General features: G+C 58.2%; 2 protein-coding genes across 2 annotated transcripts in view; one reads left to right on the top strand and one right to left on the bottom strand.

Moving 5' to 3' along the window:
* The first annotated feature begins 1,565 nt into the window (after positions 1-1,565).
* CNFN (cornifelin) lies at positions 1,566-2,615 on the top strand. Its single transcript, XM_060651239.3, has 3 exons — positions 1,566-1,755; positions 2,165-2,301; positions 2,410-2,615. The coding sequence occupies exons 1-3, from the start codon at positions 1,647-1,649 to the stop codon at positions 2,497-2,499; spliced, it is 336 nt and encodes a 111-aa protein (XP_060507222.1). The 5' UTR covers positions 1,566-1,646; the 3' UTR covers positions 2,500-2,615.
* A 3,446-nt stretch (positions 2,616-6,061) lies between these two features.
* The window catches only part of MEGF8 (multiple EGF like domains 8), a 40,800-nt gene continuing 31,850 nt past the window's right edge, over positions 6,062-15,011 (bottom strand). The window contains exons 35-41 of the mRNA XM_060651219.3: positions 12,307-12,514; positions 11,983-12,142; positions 11,478-11,670; positions 10,812-10,982; positions 10,584-10,714; positions 9,938-10,070; positions 6,062-8,979 (exon numbers count right to left, since the gene is read on the bottom strand). Coding sequence (XP_060507202.3) covers positions 7,711-8,979; positions 9,938-10,070; positions 10,584-10,714; positions 10,812-10,982; positions 11,478-11,670; positions 11,983-12,142; positions 12,307-12,514 — 2,265 coding nt within the window. The 3' untranslated portion in view covers positions 6,062-7,710. The remainder of the gene's footprint in view (positions 8,980-9,937; positions 10,071-10,583; positions 10,715-10,811; positions 10,983-11,477; positions 11,671-11,982; positions 12,143-12,306; positions 12,515-15,011) is intronic.

Genomic DNA, 15,011 nt, shown 5'->3' with positions numbered 1-15,011 from the left:
TCTCATCATCTCTCTGAGTCTCCTTCTCTCTCCCATCTAGGCCTCCCCTTCTGTCTCTGTGTCCCCCATTCCCTCCCTGTCTCTCTGTCCTCCCTGCCTGTGGGTCTCTGTACTGTGGCCCCTTGCACCTCCCCTCTGCCTTCTCTCCCTACCCCCCCCCATCTGTCTCTCCCTCTCTGCCCTCTCCCCTTCCAGCACCCCTGGCCCCCTTCCTGATTTTCTAGGTCCCACAAGAGCTTGAGGGGGAAGTGGGGGGATTGGGGATGGAGAGGGAGGGAGGGGAAGTTCCTGGGGGGGGGGGGAGTGGGGGAAGAGGGTCAGCCAGACCGGCTTGGCTCCCTGGGCACCTCTGTCAGAGCCCCGCCCAGGGCCACGTGGCCCGCCCCAATATAAGCAGCTACCAACCTGAGACTGAGAACTCAGTGTCCAGGTCACCCACACCTGTCTGCCTCATCGCCATCGCTGTCCTGCAGGTATGAGCATCTGCCCACAGCCCTCTGCTCTGTTCTCTCTCTCCACTCCACTGACATCTCTGTCTCTTTGCATATCTCTGACCGTCTCTGTGGACATTGCCGTCTTTCTCCATGCCCTCGGTGTCCACCTTCTCAGTGTGAGTGGTGCCGGGTTGAATTTGGAAGCCCTAGGGCCCAGCACCCTTTCTACTCACCCCTTTGGCCTGGGCCATCAGATGTGGGGTTTTTCTCTTCACCTCTGTGAGCCTCAGTGTTCCATCTGTGAAATGGGCTTGCAGAGAAGTCAAAGCGCTAAGCAGGTGTGAGTGTTATTGGCGGCATCTCGGGCACCTGGCTCTGATCTCTTTCCCCCCTTGTCTCTGACTCTGCCTGTCTGTTTCTTGGCCTCTCTCTCCAGCTCTGCCTCTGGTATGAGGAAGGTCCTCTGGGGTCTGTCGGGCAGCTGTACAGAGACGGGCGAGTTTCTCGCCCCTCCCCATACATCCCTACTCCATGTTTCTCCTAGCTGGCAGGCTGACTTGGCCTCTTTCTCCCCAGCTCCCTTCCCCCTGAGAACCCAGCCCCCAGTGCCCCTACTCCGTGCCTGCCCCTTCCCCAGTATCCAGCCTCCCTTGGACAGATTCGGCCACTGTCACCGCCGCTACCTCTGCCGCCCCCAACGCCACCTTCCCAGGGCCGGCAAGATGCAGTTTGAGATGCACGACAACGTGAAAGGCAAAGGTGGGATCACTGGATGAACCAGCAACCCTTCCAGTCCCGGAACCCGGCAGCTTCCCTCCCCTGGGCACCCTGGCTTCGAAGACAGACGGCGCCTGATCGCACCCCAGAGGCCCCTGGAAATGCAGGAACCCAGCACCCCAGGCCCAGACGTGGAGGAGGCAACACCACTTCTCAGCCCCACCCAGATGTGGCACCCACCCTTCCCCAGACGTGCATGAGTTCCCCACCCACAGCTCAACCAGATGTGCAGGAGGCAGTGGCAACGGGGACAAACTGGGGTGTCAGTGCCCAAATGTAGCAGAGAGGACGGGGGAGGTGCAGTGGTGTCCCCTCCGCGGGCGGCCTGGTGGCCCCGCCCACACTGCCCGGCAGAGGAAGGGGCTCCGGGGTAGGGATGTGGGGAGAGGCTGGCAGCCTCCCGCTCACTCCGGCCCACTACCTTCCTTCGCAGCCATGTCCTACCCAGTGACCAGCCAGCCCCAGTGTGCCAGCAGCTGCTACCAGACCCAGCTCAGTGACTGGCACACCGGACTCACAGACTGCTGCAACGACATGCCTGTCTGTGAGTGCCTGCAGCTCCCTCCAGGAGAGGGGGAAGGTCACCTCCAACCCCTTCCCCGGCCCTACTAACCCCACTCCGGCTCCCTTCCTTGGACCCCGAATTCCCACACTCTAAACCTCACCCCTAACTCCCACCTCCGACACTCCCTAGGATCCTAACCTCACACCTTCCAGCTTCCCCTCGGACCCTCAACCCCTTGCACCCTCAACTTTCCTTGTTGCGGCCCCAGCTCCCTCTCCAAACCCTATCTCCCAACCTCTAAACCACTCCCGCTGGGTCCCCGGATCCCCTCTGGGACCCTCGATTTGGCGGATTTGGCGCCGCGGACCATCAGCCTCGCCTCTCCCCGAGGCGGAGGGGGCCGGGGCGCCCGGTGGGTCCCGCTCTGACTGCCCCGCGCCCGCCCCAGGTCTGTGCGGCACTTTCGCCCCTCTGTGCCTCGCCTGCCGCATCTCGGACGACTTCGGGGAGTGCTGCTGCGCGCCCTACCTGCCCGGAGGCCTGCACTCCCTGCGCACCGGCATGCGGGAGCGCTACCACATCCAGGTGCGCGCGGGGTGGGGGGGGGGGGGTGGGGGGCGCGGGGCAGGGGGCTGGGGGACGGGCCTCCTGGGACCCTGGCGGGGCCCCTAACCTCTCTCTCCCACCCTCTAGGGCTCGGTCGGGCACGACTGGGCGGCCCTCACCTTTTGTTTGCCCTGCGCCCTCTGTCAGATGGCGCGGGAATTGAAGATCCGGGAGTAAGGAAGCCCCCCATCCCTCCTCCTTTTCCACCTGTCGCGCTGGGCCTCCTCTAACCCCTCCGCCCTATCCCGCTACCAGAAATACACCCACAATAAAAACCTGAAAACCAACTCCGCCTACATTATTTGTGTCCCAGGGAAGGAATCTGGGTGGAGGAGGTTTGGTGAGGGGTGTGGGGACACAGGGAAGATGCCTAGGTGTGGAAGGAGGAGTTCCAGAGTCAGATCCTTGCCCCCCACCCCACCTGCTGCGTGTGACCTTGGCAAGTCTTACCCCTCTAAACGAGTGGGTCATTAACAAAGTGAAACCACTAACCCCTTCAGCTGCCCAAGTGAAGTTGTGTGCGGATCCTTCAAATAAGCAAAACCAGAAAAAGCTGCCTTGGTAGAGGTTACACGCCCAAAGGAAAAAATTGGGAGACCCACCCCCCTTCAAGTCAATACGTATGGATTCTTGGCCTATATACAATTCTAACATAACAGATATGGGAGTTCCGGGGTGGGGGAAGAGCAGGGGGTGGGGGGGCTTTGTCTCCAAAGCACAGAACTGTCCGGTTTCGGGCTCTCTAGAGCTGAATAATCTTTAAAGATCATCTAGTTCTCTTTACACGAAAGCAACTAGCAGATTAGAAAATCTGGTCTCAAAATTGGGCAGACCTAGGATCCGATCTTGACTCTTGCCATGTTATTAGTGTTAGTGTCGTGCCGGGTTACTAGCCGTGTTGTCTTAGTGAATTAATAAACCTCTCTGAGCCTGTTTCCTCCTCTAAGGACAATCCCTAGTATGTCATGTGGCTACTGTGAGAGCAAGTGATGGAACAGATGGAAAGACCAGAGTGAGCTTAATAAACTTGTTAATAGTATCATTATGTATAATAATATTATACTATCCTGGTATTAATATATCACTTATATTCTTTGCTGTTACTCTTTCTCTTTCCATTCATGTATCCAACCACCAAGTGACATCTTTGCTTGGAATATCTAATGGGCATCCACAAGTTAAAACCTAACTCCGGATTCCCTGCCCCCGACCTCCTCCTCCCAGTCTCCTCCTCTCAGGAAACAGCAAACCCCAGCCTTCCAGGGGCTCAGCTCTGGCTCCGTCTGCGAACACCTGAGTTAGGTCACATGCCTCCTGTGTTCAGAACCTTCTCACGGCTCCTCCTGCACAGAGCTAAAGCCAGAGTCCTCACCGTGGACCGAGGACCTGCACAATCTGCCTCCGGCTTTTCCTTGACCTTGTCTCCTCCTTATTCCCACCCGCTCCTACCCGCGTGAGTCTCTTGGTTGGTTCTCTAAAATGCTAGTCGTGCTCCCACCTCAGGACCTTTGCACTAGCTGTTGCCTCAACTTGGAATTCTCTTCCCTCAGATGTCCCTATGGCTCATTCCTTCCCGTCTGTTCACATGTCATCTTAGGAGCAAGGCCTTCCCTTCTACCTTATATTACATAGCAAGGACCAACCCCTCTTCTCCTTCACCGCCTTGTTTTTCTGGTCATATTTCAATATACCACATCATTTACATATTTATTTTCTGGCTCCCTGCTGGTTTGTCAGTTCCATGAGGGCAGGGACCCTGTTCACTGCTGTGTCCCTAGCACCTAGAACTGCATGGAGCCCCTTGTGGATGGAGATAGTGAATGATCACAGGTGGGAGACACTGATGCAGAAAAGGGACATGATTTTAGAGGTAACGGTGGGGGGCAATGGAGAGTCAGACAGGCTTGCATCAGAATCTGGGCTCCCCTGTTAATCTGCCCTGAGTTCTCAGGCAAGGGACTTAGTTTCCAAATCTGCAAAATGGGGGAATAAACCTGTCCCTCCCAGCATCGGTATCAGGAAGACTAAAGGACTCAGGCTAAGCACCCAGCACACTACCTGGAGTGTTGTTGGCCCTTGGTGAAATTTCTCCCCTTTTTCTGAAGTCCCTAGGGCATTGATGGCCATACACAGACTAGAATCCAGACCTCCCACGCCCAGTCTTTCTCTCACACTCCCTGAGCCTCTTGCATTCAGGTACATGGATACCAGGGCGAGGTGCCAGCTGAGGAGCTAACGTGGAGGGAGGAGGAACACGTGCCTCATGCTATGGGGCATTTGTATAGGGGCATCTGCAAGGTATGGACAGGAGTTGGAGAGGCTGGCTCTGTGTAGCAGAGCAAGGGGCCAGTCACAGTGCAAACGCTCGGCTCAGGAAGGCACAGTCACAGGGTGGTGGTGGGGAAGAGACCTTACCAAAGATCTGATCATAATGCAGACGAGTCTTAGCTCCTTCCTGGTCATGCAGGGTGAACGCTCTCCTGGCCTTGGACTCCCTTAGGCAGCATGTCCTGCTTCTGGTTAGCATCCCGGGTGGGAAATTGTGCCTTATCCCCAGCAGAAACCCGCCATTTTGAACACCTGCCTCTAGTGCCTGCTCTGTGCTGGGAGAGCTCTCAGCTAGGTGGGCTAAGAACCCGCATGATCTCCCTTGTGCTTTCTCCCTTGTCTCCTCCTCCTCCCCCCACCCCTTATTCCTGGGGGTTCCCTCCTCAGGAGGCTAGAGGGTCTGGTGGTCAGGCATGTGGATTTGAGAGTCACATGGCCGGGGTTCAAATTCATTCAATGGCTCAATGACATCTATGAACTTCTGTTTTCTCCCCTGCAAGCGGGGATCACACGGCTACCTACCGCATAGGGTTGCTGGGCTGTAACGTGGCAAGCAAACTGTCTAGCGCCGGTACTCAGTAAATACAAGCTCACAGTCACGTCTCGGAGGTTAGGCACTACCAATGGCTCACAAAGGCAAAACTCATGTGTGGGCAGAATAATCCTTGAAAATCCCTTAAACTGCCCATAAATCCGAAAATACTAGGATTTTCATGGACCACAGTGAAGACCCAACCCCACCCACCTCCCCCGGCCCCACTCCCCCTAAGTCCACCTCACTATCGTGTCCTGGGCTCACATCAGATGAAGCCTCAGGCGTGTGCCCACGGGCAGGCTGAAGAGGAAAACACGTTGTTTACCACTCTCGGCCAGACTCCCACGCTGCTGCTCGCTGCTCACTGCTCGAAGCCGACCGAGGGCACACTTGCACCTTCTTCACCACTGCTCTTGCTTGCCCTGGGGCCTGGAAGATGAAGCCTCCTGTGCTGCTTCCGGTTTGGGCCTTGGAGCCTTCTGGGATTAGAGAAAACTCAAACTCATCACATTAGGGCATTTTGGTCTCCGTGCTGCCTCACTCTTATGTCAGAGGCCAGAATAAAACCCAAGCCTGGGACCAAGGCAATGTTTTCCCTCCGGAGACGAACTGGGGTCTTCTTGCGACAGGGATCCGAGGAAGGGCCAACGGTCTCGGTGCCCTCAGCTCCTCTAGGTCTGTCCCTTCTGGGGAACGAGGGCTTCTATAGTGGTCCCATCTCACCCCTGCTCAGGAGGGGCAGGGAGGAGCCAGGCCCAAGCTATACAGCTCGGAGGGGGGCCAAGGTAAGGGCACTGACTCGATTTATCCACATTTGGATGCTGTTCAGAGAAGCAAGACACCCCATCTCCTGCAGGCAGACGGTGCTCAGACACCCGCCTTCCCTACACTCTTTATTTGCTGCTTCAACCACTCCTCCCTTTCAGACGGCCCCTGACAGCACACATGGCCTCTTAGACTAAGGCCCCCAGCAGAGGAGAGGAGACGGGGCCCAGCTCCTTAAGGCCCCAAAGTACAGCTGGGGGATGGAGTCTTGCAAAAGGAGTCCCAAGTTCAAGATGACTAGGATGGGGGTGCGAAGTCCTTAAGGGGGAGAGGAGCTCAGAAGTCCAAGGTGGTGGCTGAGTGGGAGAGCGGCCCCTAGAGGGAACCCACAAGTCTTCAAGGCAGCACTGTCTGGGAAGAGAGATGCGCAGAGGACTCAACCATTTCCATCTCCAACGCCCAGCGCCCTGGGGCAGCATCTGAGGCTTTGTCTCCTTGGATTCCTGCTGAGCCGGGTGGCCCTGGTCCTAGCATCAATTACACCATCTGAGCTTTGGCTTTGTCTGTCCAGCCTACAGGTGACAGCTGGCCCCTGGACTGCCTCACTGTCCCACCTCTGATCGTCTGCGTCCCTCAACAACACAGCCAATCCCCTGCGCTCAGTTCCTTCCGCTAAAGTACAGCAGTCTGTTTCCCTGGCTGGACCTGACTGGAGAGATGCCTAAAGAGAGCATCTTAAGAGTCTCAGACTGGACTCCTGGTTTTCCCCACAAGACCCAGGCTGCCCATGATGATAAACCACCCCAGTATCCGCCCACAGTTCAGGCCACAAAGTTGGAGTCATCCTGGACTCCCCCCTCCCTGATCCCAACATCCACGCCATCGTTACCTCCTCCCACACACATCCTGCACCTGTCCCTGACCCCCGCCCCCACCACTGCCCTCATCGTAATCATCGTCTCTTGTCCCTGGTCGCCTCTCTTGCCCCCTCCGAACCATCCTCCACACCACAGCTGAGTGACCTCTCGAATACGTACCTCGGATCCTTATGAAACTGTCCCTTGGCTTTCCCCGAGAATAAAATTCAACATCCTATCTGGGACCCACACAGCCCTGGGTGATCCCATTGCTGTCTCCCAACTCATCTCTTCACACGCGGTCTGGGTCATGCGGGCCCTTTCTGATCCTTCCAATGAAGCAAGCGGGTCCCCACCTCAGGGCCTTGTCCTTACGGCTCCCTCTGCCTGAGACCCACTTTCTGAAGCTTTCCCCACGGCCAGTTCCTTCTCAGGCTTTAGGCCTGGCTTCTCGGAATGCCCAACAGACTCTACCTCGAAGTCCCTCACAGCCACATCCTGTTGATCCCTCATGGCACTTCTCCCTCCCGGAAATGACCTTCCTCGCCTGTGTGTGTGTGTGTGTGTGTGTGTGTGTGTGTGTGCGGGTGCACGTGTGTGTGCACAGGCACTGGTGCACACTGATTGTCTCCCTCCACTGGAACCTAAGTCCCACGAGATCAGGGAACTCGTCTGTCTCAGTTCCTGCTTTGCCCGGTGACTTCAACAGTGCCTGGCATACAGTAAGTATTCAATAAATAATTGAATGCAGAACGTCAAATGCCCTGTCTGGGGAGCCCCGGGGAAAGGGAGCCAGAGATCTCTGAGGACACAGTGTCCAGGGGCCGCCAAGTGGAGGAGCCCTGAATCCAGGGTGGCGTTATCAGGGTATTCAGTCGCTGTGGCTGAGGACCACACCGTGGGTCAGAGGGACATGCTGGTGAGATTGTCCTGGCTCAACAGTCCCTTCCGGCCTGCGCCAGCCCCGTGCCCACTGCCCCCAGCACCCCCACCACCCCCACAGTATTCGTGCAGCCTGTGCCGCAGCGTGACGAGGGCCGACCCTAGGCAGGCGCCGTTGGGTGCTTGGGGTCCTCCGGGCAGCTGGAGCAGCAGAGTGGCCACACCGGCCATGCCATCTTCAGTGGGTTCAAGGGTGATAGGCCCGGCTCGCAGGCCGGCAGTGGTGGCCGGGACGGCGGGCGGGCAGCAGCCTCCTCCCACAGGTCCCCAGGGCCCCCCGGCCCCCGTCAGCAGCAGGGGTGCCAAGAAGGGTTCCGAACGGCGGAAGGTGGGTGGTGGGAGCCCAGCCGGCTTCCAGGCAGGGGCCGGGGCGGCAGGGTCAGGCGGGAAGCAGACGGTGACCTTGGCAAAGGGGCGGCTGGCCATCTTGGTCATCTCTTGCAGATGCCGGCGCTGTTCCTGCCGCTGGTCCAGGGCCTGCTTGGCCTTCCAGAGGAGCACGCAGAGTGAGAGGAAGAGAAAGAAGCAGGAGAAGAAGACGGAGAAGAAGACAAATAGGTCGATGTGGGCCTGGTCCTGCCGGAAGAAGAGCAGGCCCTGCGAGTCAGCTGAACCATTGGCGCCGGGCCCGCTCGGGTCCCCCACGCCCAGCAGGAGTAGGTAAAAGCGGCTGGACTTGAGGGCATGGTGCTCGTGCGGGTAGGTGATGACCAGCCGGTCCCGCACACCACGAACCACGAGCACGGCCGACGGCTCTGTCACAGTCACGTAGGTGATCAGTCCCCGTGGCCACACCTCCCGCACCCTGGGCTCCGCCGGGGCACCTGGCCCGCTCCCGGCCCCGGGTCCTCCTGGATCCCCGGCCCCCCGGGGTCCGCCGTCAGCAGGGGGTGGGGGAGGAGGTGGGGGTGGAGGTGGCTGGATATGCACGGTGTGGACGCCCGTGTCAGGGGCCACACGGACCACGAAGGTGTCGTAGGAGGTGGAGACATAGAGGTCCACAGCACCGAAGGTCACATCCAGCGTCAGGCGGATGTCCACGTTAGTAAACTTGGGCTGCACGCCAAAGAGGACAGTGCGGCCGGGGCCCAGAGCCCGGCGCTTGGGTTCATGGAAGCAGTTGGTCTGGGACGTGGGGTCCAGGCAGCACTCCTGCTCCACGGAAATGAGGCGGTAACACTGCTGGCCGCCCAGCGGGCTCCCGTGGAAGGACTCCCGGCACTTGGCACACTGCGGGCAAGCGGTGGGGGGGGGGGGGGGGTGGCAGTCAGGGCTGGCTCAGTGCCTGGCCACCCTCCATGCAGTACTGATGTTCAGTACCAACTGGTGAGCAGTCACTGCCCCAGGCTCTCTCAGTCCCCAGCAGCTTCCTTGTGACTGCTCCCCCTGCCCCCACACCTCCCTGACACAGTGTGGAGGCCACCAGGACCCTACACTCTACTACTGCTGTCCCTGGTGTCACCCCATGACCACAGCACCCTGATGTGGAGGCCTCTGGAACTCTGAGGCACAGCGATGAAGAGCTCTGCTGAACCTGGCTCTACCTCCTCACTGCCTGTGTGGCCTCAGACTAATGACTTGACCTCGCTGAATTTGAGATCCTTTCTCCTTACACAGGCAGTAAACAGAGCTCGCTCATGGGACTGCCGAAGCCACAGGCACAGCACGGGGTTGGGCCAGTCTCACCTGCCACCCTTGCTATTTCCGTAGGACGTTAGGTACGTCCTACCTCAGGGCCTTTGCACTGGGTGATCTATTACCTGGCTGACTCTCTACTCACCCACAATCCCCATATCTGCCTGTCCTGACTTCCATCAGGTCTTTTCTCAAGTGCCACCTTCTCAGGAAGGCTTTCCTTGGTCATCGTATCTACTATTCCCACTCCAAACACTGGCCCTCCTTTCTCCTTACTGCTCATTGCTAACATACTGTGCATCCGACTTCTTCATTTGTTTGTTGCTGGACTCCTTAAGGGGAAAGTAAATTTCCTGAGGACAGAACCTTTTGCCCGTTTTGTTCCCCGCTGCGTCCTAATGCCTCACACACTGCCTGGCACACTCATTCCAACTGCCAGGTGCTCAGTAAATATGTGTTGAATGAGTGAGTGGACCTCCGAGGGTGTGGGGCCCTTGGACCTCTGAGGGCTCGGGGCCCTTGGCTTATCTGCAACTCGCTTCTCCAACCGCACCTGGTACTTGTAGCAGTCTCGGCGGTCACTGGGCGAGCTACCCTGGCACGTGCCCGTCTCTGTATTGTTCTGACACGGGCAGCCCGTCCCGTCCTGCTCGTTACATGTATCTGCATGGCCATTGCACTGGCATCTGAGGAAGGGGGAGAAGACAGGGGTCAGGGGGCTCCCCTGACCTACCGGGATCCAGGCTGGATGCTGCCTATGTGAGCTCCGATGTGAGCAACAGGCCAGAAGAGGAGACTGGGGCTCACAAATGGTCAAGCCATTTGCCCAAGGCCACAGAGCCAGTAAGTGGCAAGGCCAGGATTTGGAGCCAGGTTGGAATGACGCCAGAGTCTGCTGAACATTCAGAAGGAAGGGCTGGAATGGGAGGCTGTCCTGAGGCCTCACCCTCGGCAGCTCTCTCTCTGCCTGCCAGTCTCCACGGGGTGGTGCTCTGCGGCCTGCGTCTCAACACTGGCCTCTGAGGCTGGGGGTCTCCCACCTGAGTCTGGCTCATCGCCCCCAACTCTGCCTCAGCCTGGGGCCTCCCTGAGGATATTGTCCGCTTCTGATTGAGGGCGGAGAACTGGGGAGGGGAGTCTGGCTCCCAGAGCTATTCCTAGTGAGCAGGGCAAGGGTCCCAGGCCCCCCTTCTTCTCACTTGGTACACTTCCCATCCAGGAGGAAGTAGCCGTGCAGGCAGCTCTCGCATTTGTCCCCATAACTGTTATTCTGGCAGTTCACACACACAGCCTCGTCTTCACTAGGCCCCTCTGTCACCCAGTTTTCAATCTGACCAAAGAAAGACAGAGTGATCACAAAAAGGCCTGGACTATTCCCCCTCCTCCCCGAGACCTGGCCCAGAAGCCCTGGACTCCAGCCTTTTTACCTCCTCTGGATCCAGCAAGTGCTTCTCTGGTTCCTTCCTGGCCATTTCGAGCTCCTTCCTGGAGACGCAGACGTGGCTATTGCCACGACAGAAGGCGTGGCAGGGCCGGCAGGTCCCGCCCCCCACAGCCGAGCCCACGAACAGAGGGAGGCACTGCTCGCAGTGGCTGCCCTGGAAACCAGCGACAGGGTGGTCAGAGTTGGTGATCAGTGGGGGGTGGGGGGGACACTCTGAGAGCACCATGAGGGTGCAGCAGGGGCTCAGGCACTCGGTTTGGGCAATCCCAGCCTTTCTGCGACTTAGCCCCCTGCCTTCACTTGCACACCTCCCGTGACGGGGTGGAGGGTGGCTGAGTTCGTGCCCCTCCAGCCCGCAGTGGGGAGCTCAGAAAGCCTTTCTCTACACCATCCTAAGTCCTCCTGCACGTGACCAGCCTCGCCAGTCCAGCACTGACTCTGTCCACGATGCTGGGGTAGCCCCTCTCTGATACAAATTCAGACAGCGTCCCCAGAATCTCCTCACACCTCCCTGGGTTAGGGCTAGGCCTCCTCCTCCCTGGGCCCGGCTTATCAGGGCTTGGGAGGAGGCTCAAGATGCCTGAGCGAGAGCTGAAGGCAGAGAAGGCCCTGTCCCTGGGGGGAGGGCCTGAGACCCCGGAAGGCCCACCTTGGTGTGGTTGCGGCACAGCAGGCAATGGTCACGGGCGCCCACACCCGCGCATTCGCTGTGGCGGTTGCAGCGACACTCTGTGGAGCAGTTGCGGCCAACAAAGCCGAAGTGGCAGCGGCAGTGGTCGGGCTCCACACACGAGCCATTCACGCAGCCCTGGGCGCACACCGGGCGGCACAGCCCAGTCACGCTGCAGGGGTGGAGGGCAGAGGGTCAGGGCGGAGCAGGGGGCTTCGTGGCTCCCGCCGGCCCAACACCCACTACACTGCCCTCAACCGGTTGCTCACGCCTGGTCTGTTCCATGGTCCTCGTCCGGGGTCCAGCCTGCCACCCTCTTCCCAGGTGCCCCATTTAACTCACCAACCCCTCCCCTCCATGACTGAGCCCCCACCTTCACCGCATCCCGGATGAGTCCCACCACCTCACACCCACTCTGGTTCCTGCCTCACCCTCTGCTGCTCCCACCCCACAGGTGCCTGGGCCACCGCCCTCGCCCCCTCACTTGTCCATGGTATAGCCCGCCTTGCAGCTGCACTCGTAACCGTGTGGCCGGTCGTGGCAGTTCTGTGTCTCATTGCAGTCGTGATGTCCGTTTGCACACTCGTCTTCAGGGGGACAGGACAGGAAGGCCCAGGAGGCCCCAGGTCGCCTGCATGTCAGCCCTGGCCCGGGGATACAGAGCTTCACCTGGATGCCACCCAGGCCCTCGCTCCACCTGTCCCTGATCCCCACCTCTGAGACAGCCTCCAGCGCCCCCCCACTTTCTCTGTGCCAGACCCCCAGCCAAGGGTCAGTCCCCCTCACCCCACGTCCTAACCCATCTCACCGTCACGGGGACCGCTGAGTCCACCCTCCAGGCAGCGGCCACCCCCATCTTGGCCCCCCCAGGCACACCAGCCACAGTGGGGGCGCCGCAGGCACAGGGCGCACTGGGTCGCCTGAGCACAGCCCAGGGAGCAGCTCTCGGGTCCCCGGAGCAGCCGCCCACAGCCTCCGGCCATACATCGCAGGGGCAGGTAGGAGGGGCTCAGACACTGTATGGGGGAGGGGAAATGAGAAATGAGGTGGGGGGTGAGAAAGAGCACCAAACACATCATGGGTATTCTCCCCAACTACACCCCTTCCTCAGAGCTCTCGCCCCTCTCTGGCCACAGTCGATGGACCAAAGCGGACCCAGCTGAGGTCATCACATTGTTCCCGTCAAGCATTTGCAACTAGGAGTCCACACGGGAAGTCAGGCTAGGGGCAACCTTGAAACTAGAAGATTCTGGAGACTGGGGCTGGCAGGGACATTTGAATGAGCAAATCACAGCAAATGAAGAGACCAGAGGGGCAGAAAAACAGAGCAGATGCAGAAGGAAGAACTGATGAGGACCACACACCCAAAGCCAGGGTGGGCAGCTTTCCAGGCTCCGTCTCCAATACGGCCTTGGCTGCATTTTCCACCCTGGGCTCCAAGAGGTACCACTGTGTTAGTGTGATTGGCCGCGGCAGTCTACCCACCCAGCTTAGTGGACACGGCTGTTTCTTACAAAGGAAGGCAACAATCCCAAGTGGAGATAGAAACTAGTGACGGGAGGCAGGGAGTTACAAGCCACGGTCACTTAGAAAAATGTGGGCCCAGCTGCTGGGCAAGAGGGTCCTCCCACCCTAGGCTGGGAAGCTGAGTCTGCGGTCAGGGGCTGCACAGGAGTTCATACGCCATCACTTATCACATCCTGGGACCCAGACGAGGCACCCAGCAGGGGTCAGACTCTTGGTGTGTAAGAGTATTTTATCCACTGCTCGGGCCTTAAGTATAAGACAGCAGAGATTAGTCTGGGCTGTCTGACAGCAATTAGCAACCATATAATCCTGAAATAGACACCCTGGTTGCTGTGGCCGGAGCTCTGAGGGTTACCGCCAGCAGTGAGCTGAGCCTTGCCGAACTGCCAGAGCTAGGCTTCCAGATCTAAATGTAGTGCACCCCTTGGCAGATGGTGGGGCAATCTGGGGGGTGGGAGGGGGAGACCAAGTCTCAAGTCTGCCCAGCGTTCTTTGCGGTAACCTCCCTAATGGCCATATGCAATGCTGCCCAACACCATAAACTGCGTATCCTGCACTCCTGGAAGAGACGTAGGAATGTAAGTTCCGAGAGCAGGATTCTAGCTCATGTTGACACAGGCCCACAACCTAGCAAAGTGCCTGGCACGAGGAAGGGGCTCGATAAAGAATGTGATGAAGAGAAGCCAGGGAAGAGAGCCCTCTTGCTTGTCCCAGGCTCTGAAGCCAAAGTCATTCAAGGGAACGATGCCCGATGGTTCACAGACAGCTGCCCTTGAGCCAAATCGTAACGGGTCTGGTCTGCACATCTCTTACGGGTCTGGTCTGTACATCTGTGATGTCTGGTCTGCGCAGTGGTGGTTTTTAAAAGCCTAAGCCAACACTTTAGAGCTAGGAGATTTCACAGAAATCCGAAGATCTGGCGGAAGTGCTCTTGCATCTACGGGCGACGCCCGGAGTCTGTGCTGGAGTCTCCCGCCCCACAGCCTCCTCCCGCCTCCAACCCAGCCCCTCCTCACTCCCTGAGCAGCATAGAAGGGCCAGGGGAGCAGCAAGTGCCTGGCAACAGGCTCTCTGGCATTGCCTTCCGGTCCCTGGGGTTCCCACAAAGACAAATGATGAGACTCTCAACAATACTAGGGAAAAGCTTGTATCACCAGAAAGCCCCCAGGCTTGGGGATGAGGCCTCTGTGTGTTAGAGACGCACACTGCAGGGTCACATGGAGGACACCCACCCTACTGTGGTGACCCTGTGGGTGTGTCCCAGATAGGGGAGGCTGGGAATCCTCCCAGTGGGCAGAACTTGAAGCGTTACAGAGTTTTTACCAAACAGCAAGCATGGCCCTGTGTTCTAAAATACACTCTCCCATTTAATTTATACAACCTGCCTATGGGATGCTGTGATGTAACACAAGAATATATCTTCCCAGTGTCTCGGTTCTTCCTGAATGCTGGAATGTCTTTTGTTATTCATAAGAAGCTGATTTCACACCTGAGTTTATGCTAAAAATGGAGGGAGTCACCAGAAGGACCAGAGGTGGGAGGGGCGCTTGCAACCCGCTCCCCCCCCCCCAGCCCCAGTGAGATGGGGGTGGAGTTGGAGTCTATAAAAACTCAAGAGAGAGGAGATTCGGAAAGCTCCCCTGTTGCAAGCATTGTGTGCCCGGAGAGGGCACGGAAGCTTTGCATGGCCACCCCATACCTTGCCGTATTTGTCTCTTCCACTTGGCTCTGAGTTGTAGCCTTAAAAACATTTTTTTAAGTTTATTTACCTATTTTTTTGAGAGGGAGAGAGAGAGAGATCGAGAGCAAGCGGGGGAAGGGCAGAGAGAGAGGGGGAGACAGAGAATCCCAAGCAAGCTCCTTACTGTCAGCCAAGAGCCAGACATGGGGCTCAAGCCCACAAACTGTGAGATCATGACCTGAGCCGAAACGAAGAGTCGGACGCTTAACTGACTGAGCCACCCAGGCGCCCCTGAGTTGTAGCCT

The sequence above is a fragment of the Panthera onca genome, chromosome E2 (assembly GCF_046562875.1).
Source record: "Panthera onca isolate mPanOnc1 chromosome E2, mPanOnc1 haplotype 2, whole genome shotgun sequence".
NCBI classification, from domain to species: domain Eukaryota; kingdom Metazoa; phylum Chordata; class Mammalia; order Carnivora; family Felidae; genus Panthera; species Panthera onca.
This window is presented reverse-complemented; position numbering and strand designations above follow the sequence as displayed.

Excerpts from the sequence above, each read along its gene's own strand:
- CNFN (XM_060651239.3), top strand. The coding sequence starts at position 1,647 with ATGTCCTACCCAGTGACCAGCCAGCCCCAGTGTGCCAGCAGCTGCTAC. Across the intron at positions 1,756-2,164 it reads CTGCAACGACATGCCTGTCT|GTCTGTGCGGCACTTTCGCC; the intron begins GTGAGTGCCTGC and ends CGCCCGCCCCAG. Across the intron at positions 2,302-2,409 it reads GGGAGCGCTACCACATCCAG|GGCTCGGTCGGGCACGACTG; the intron begins GTGCGCGCGGGG and ends CCCACCCTCTAG.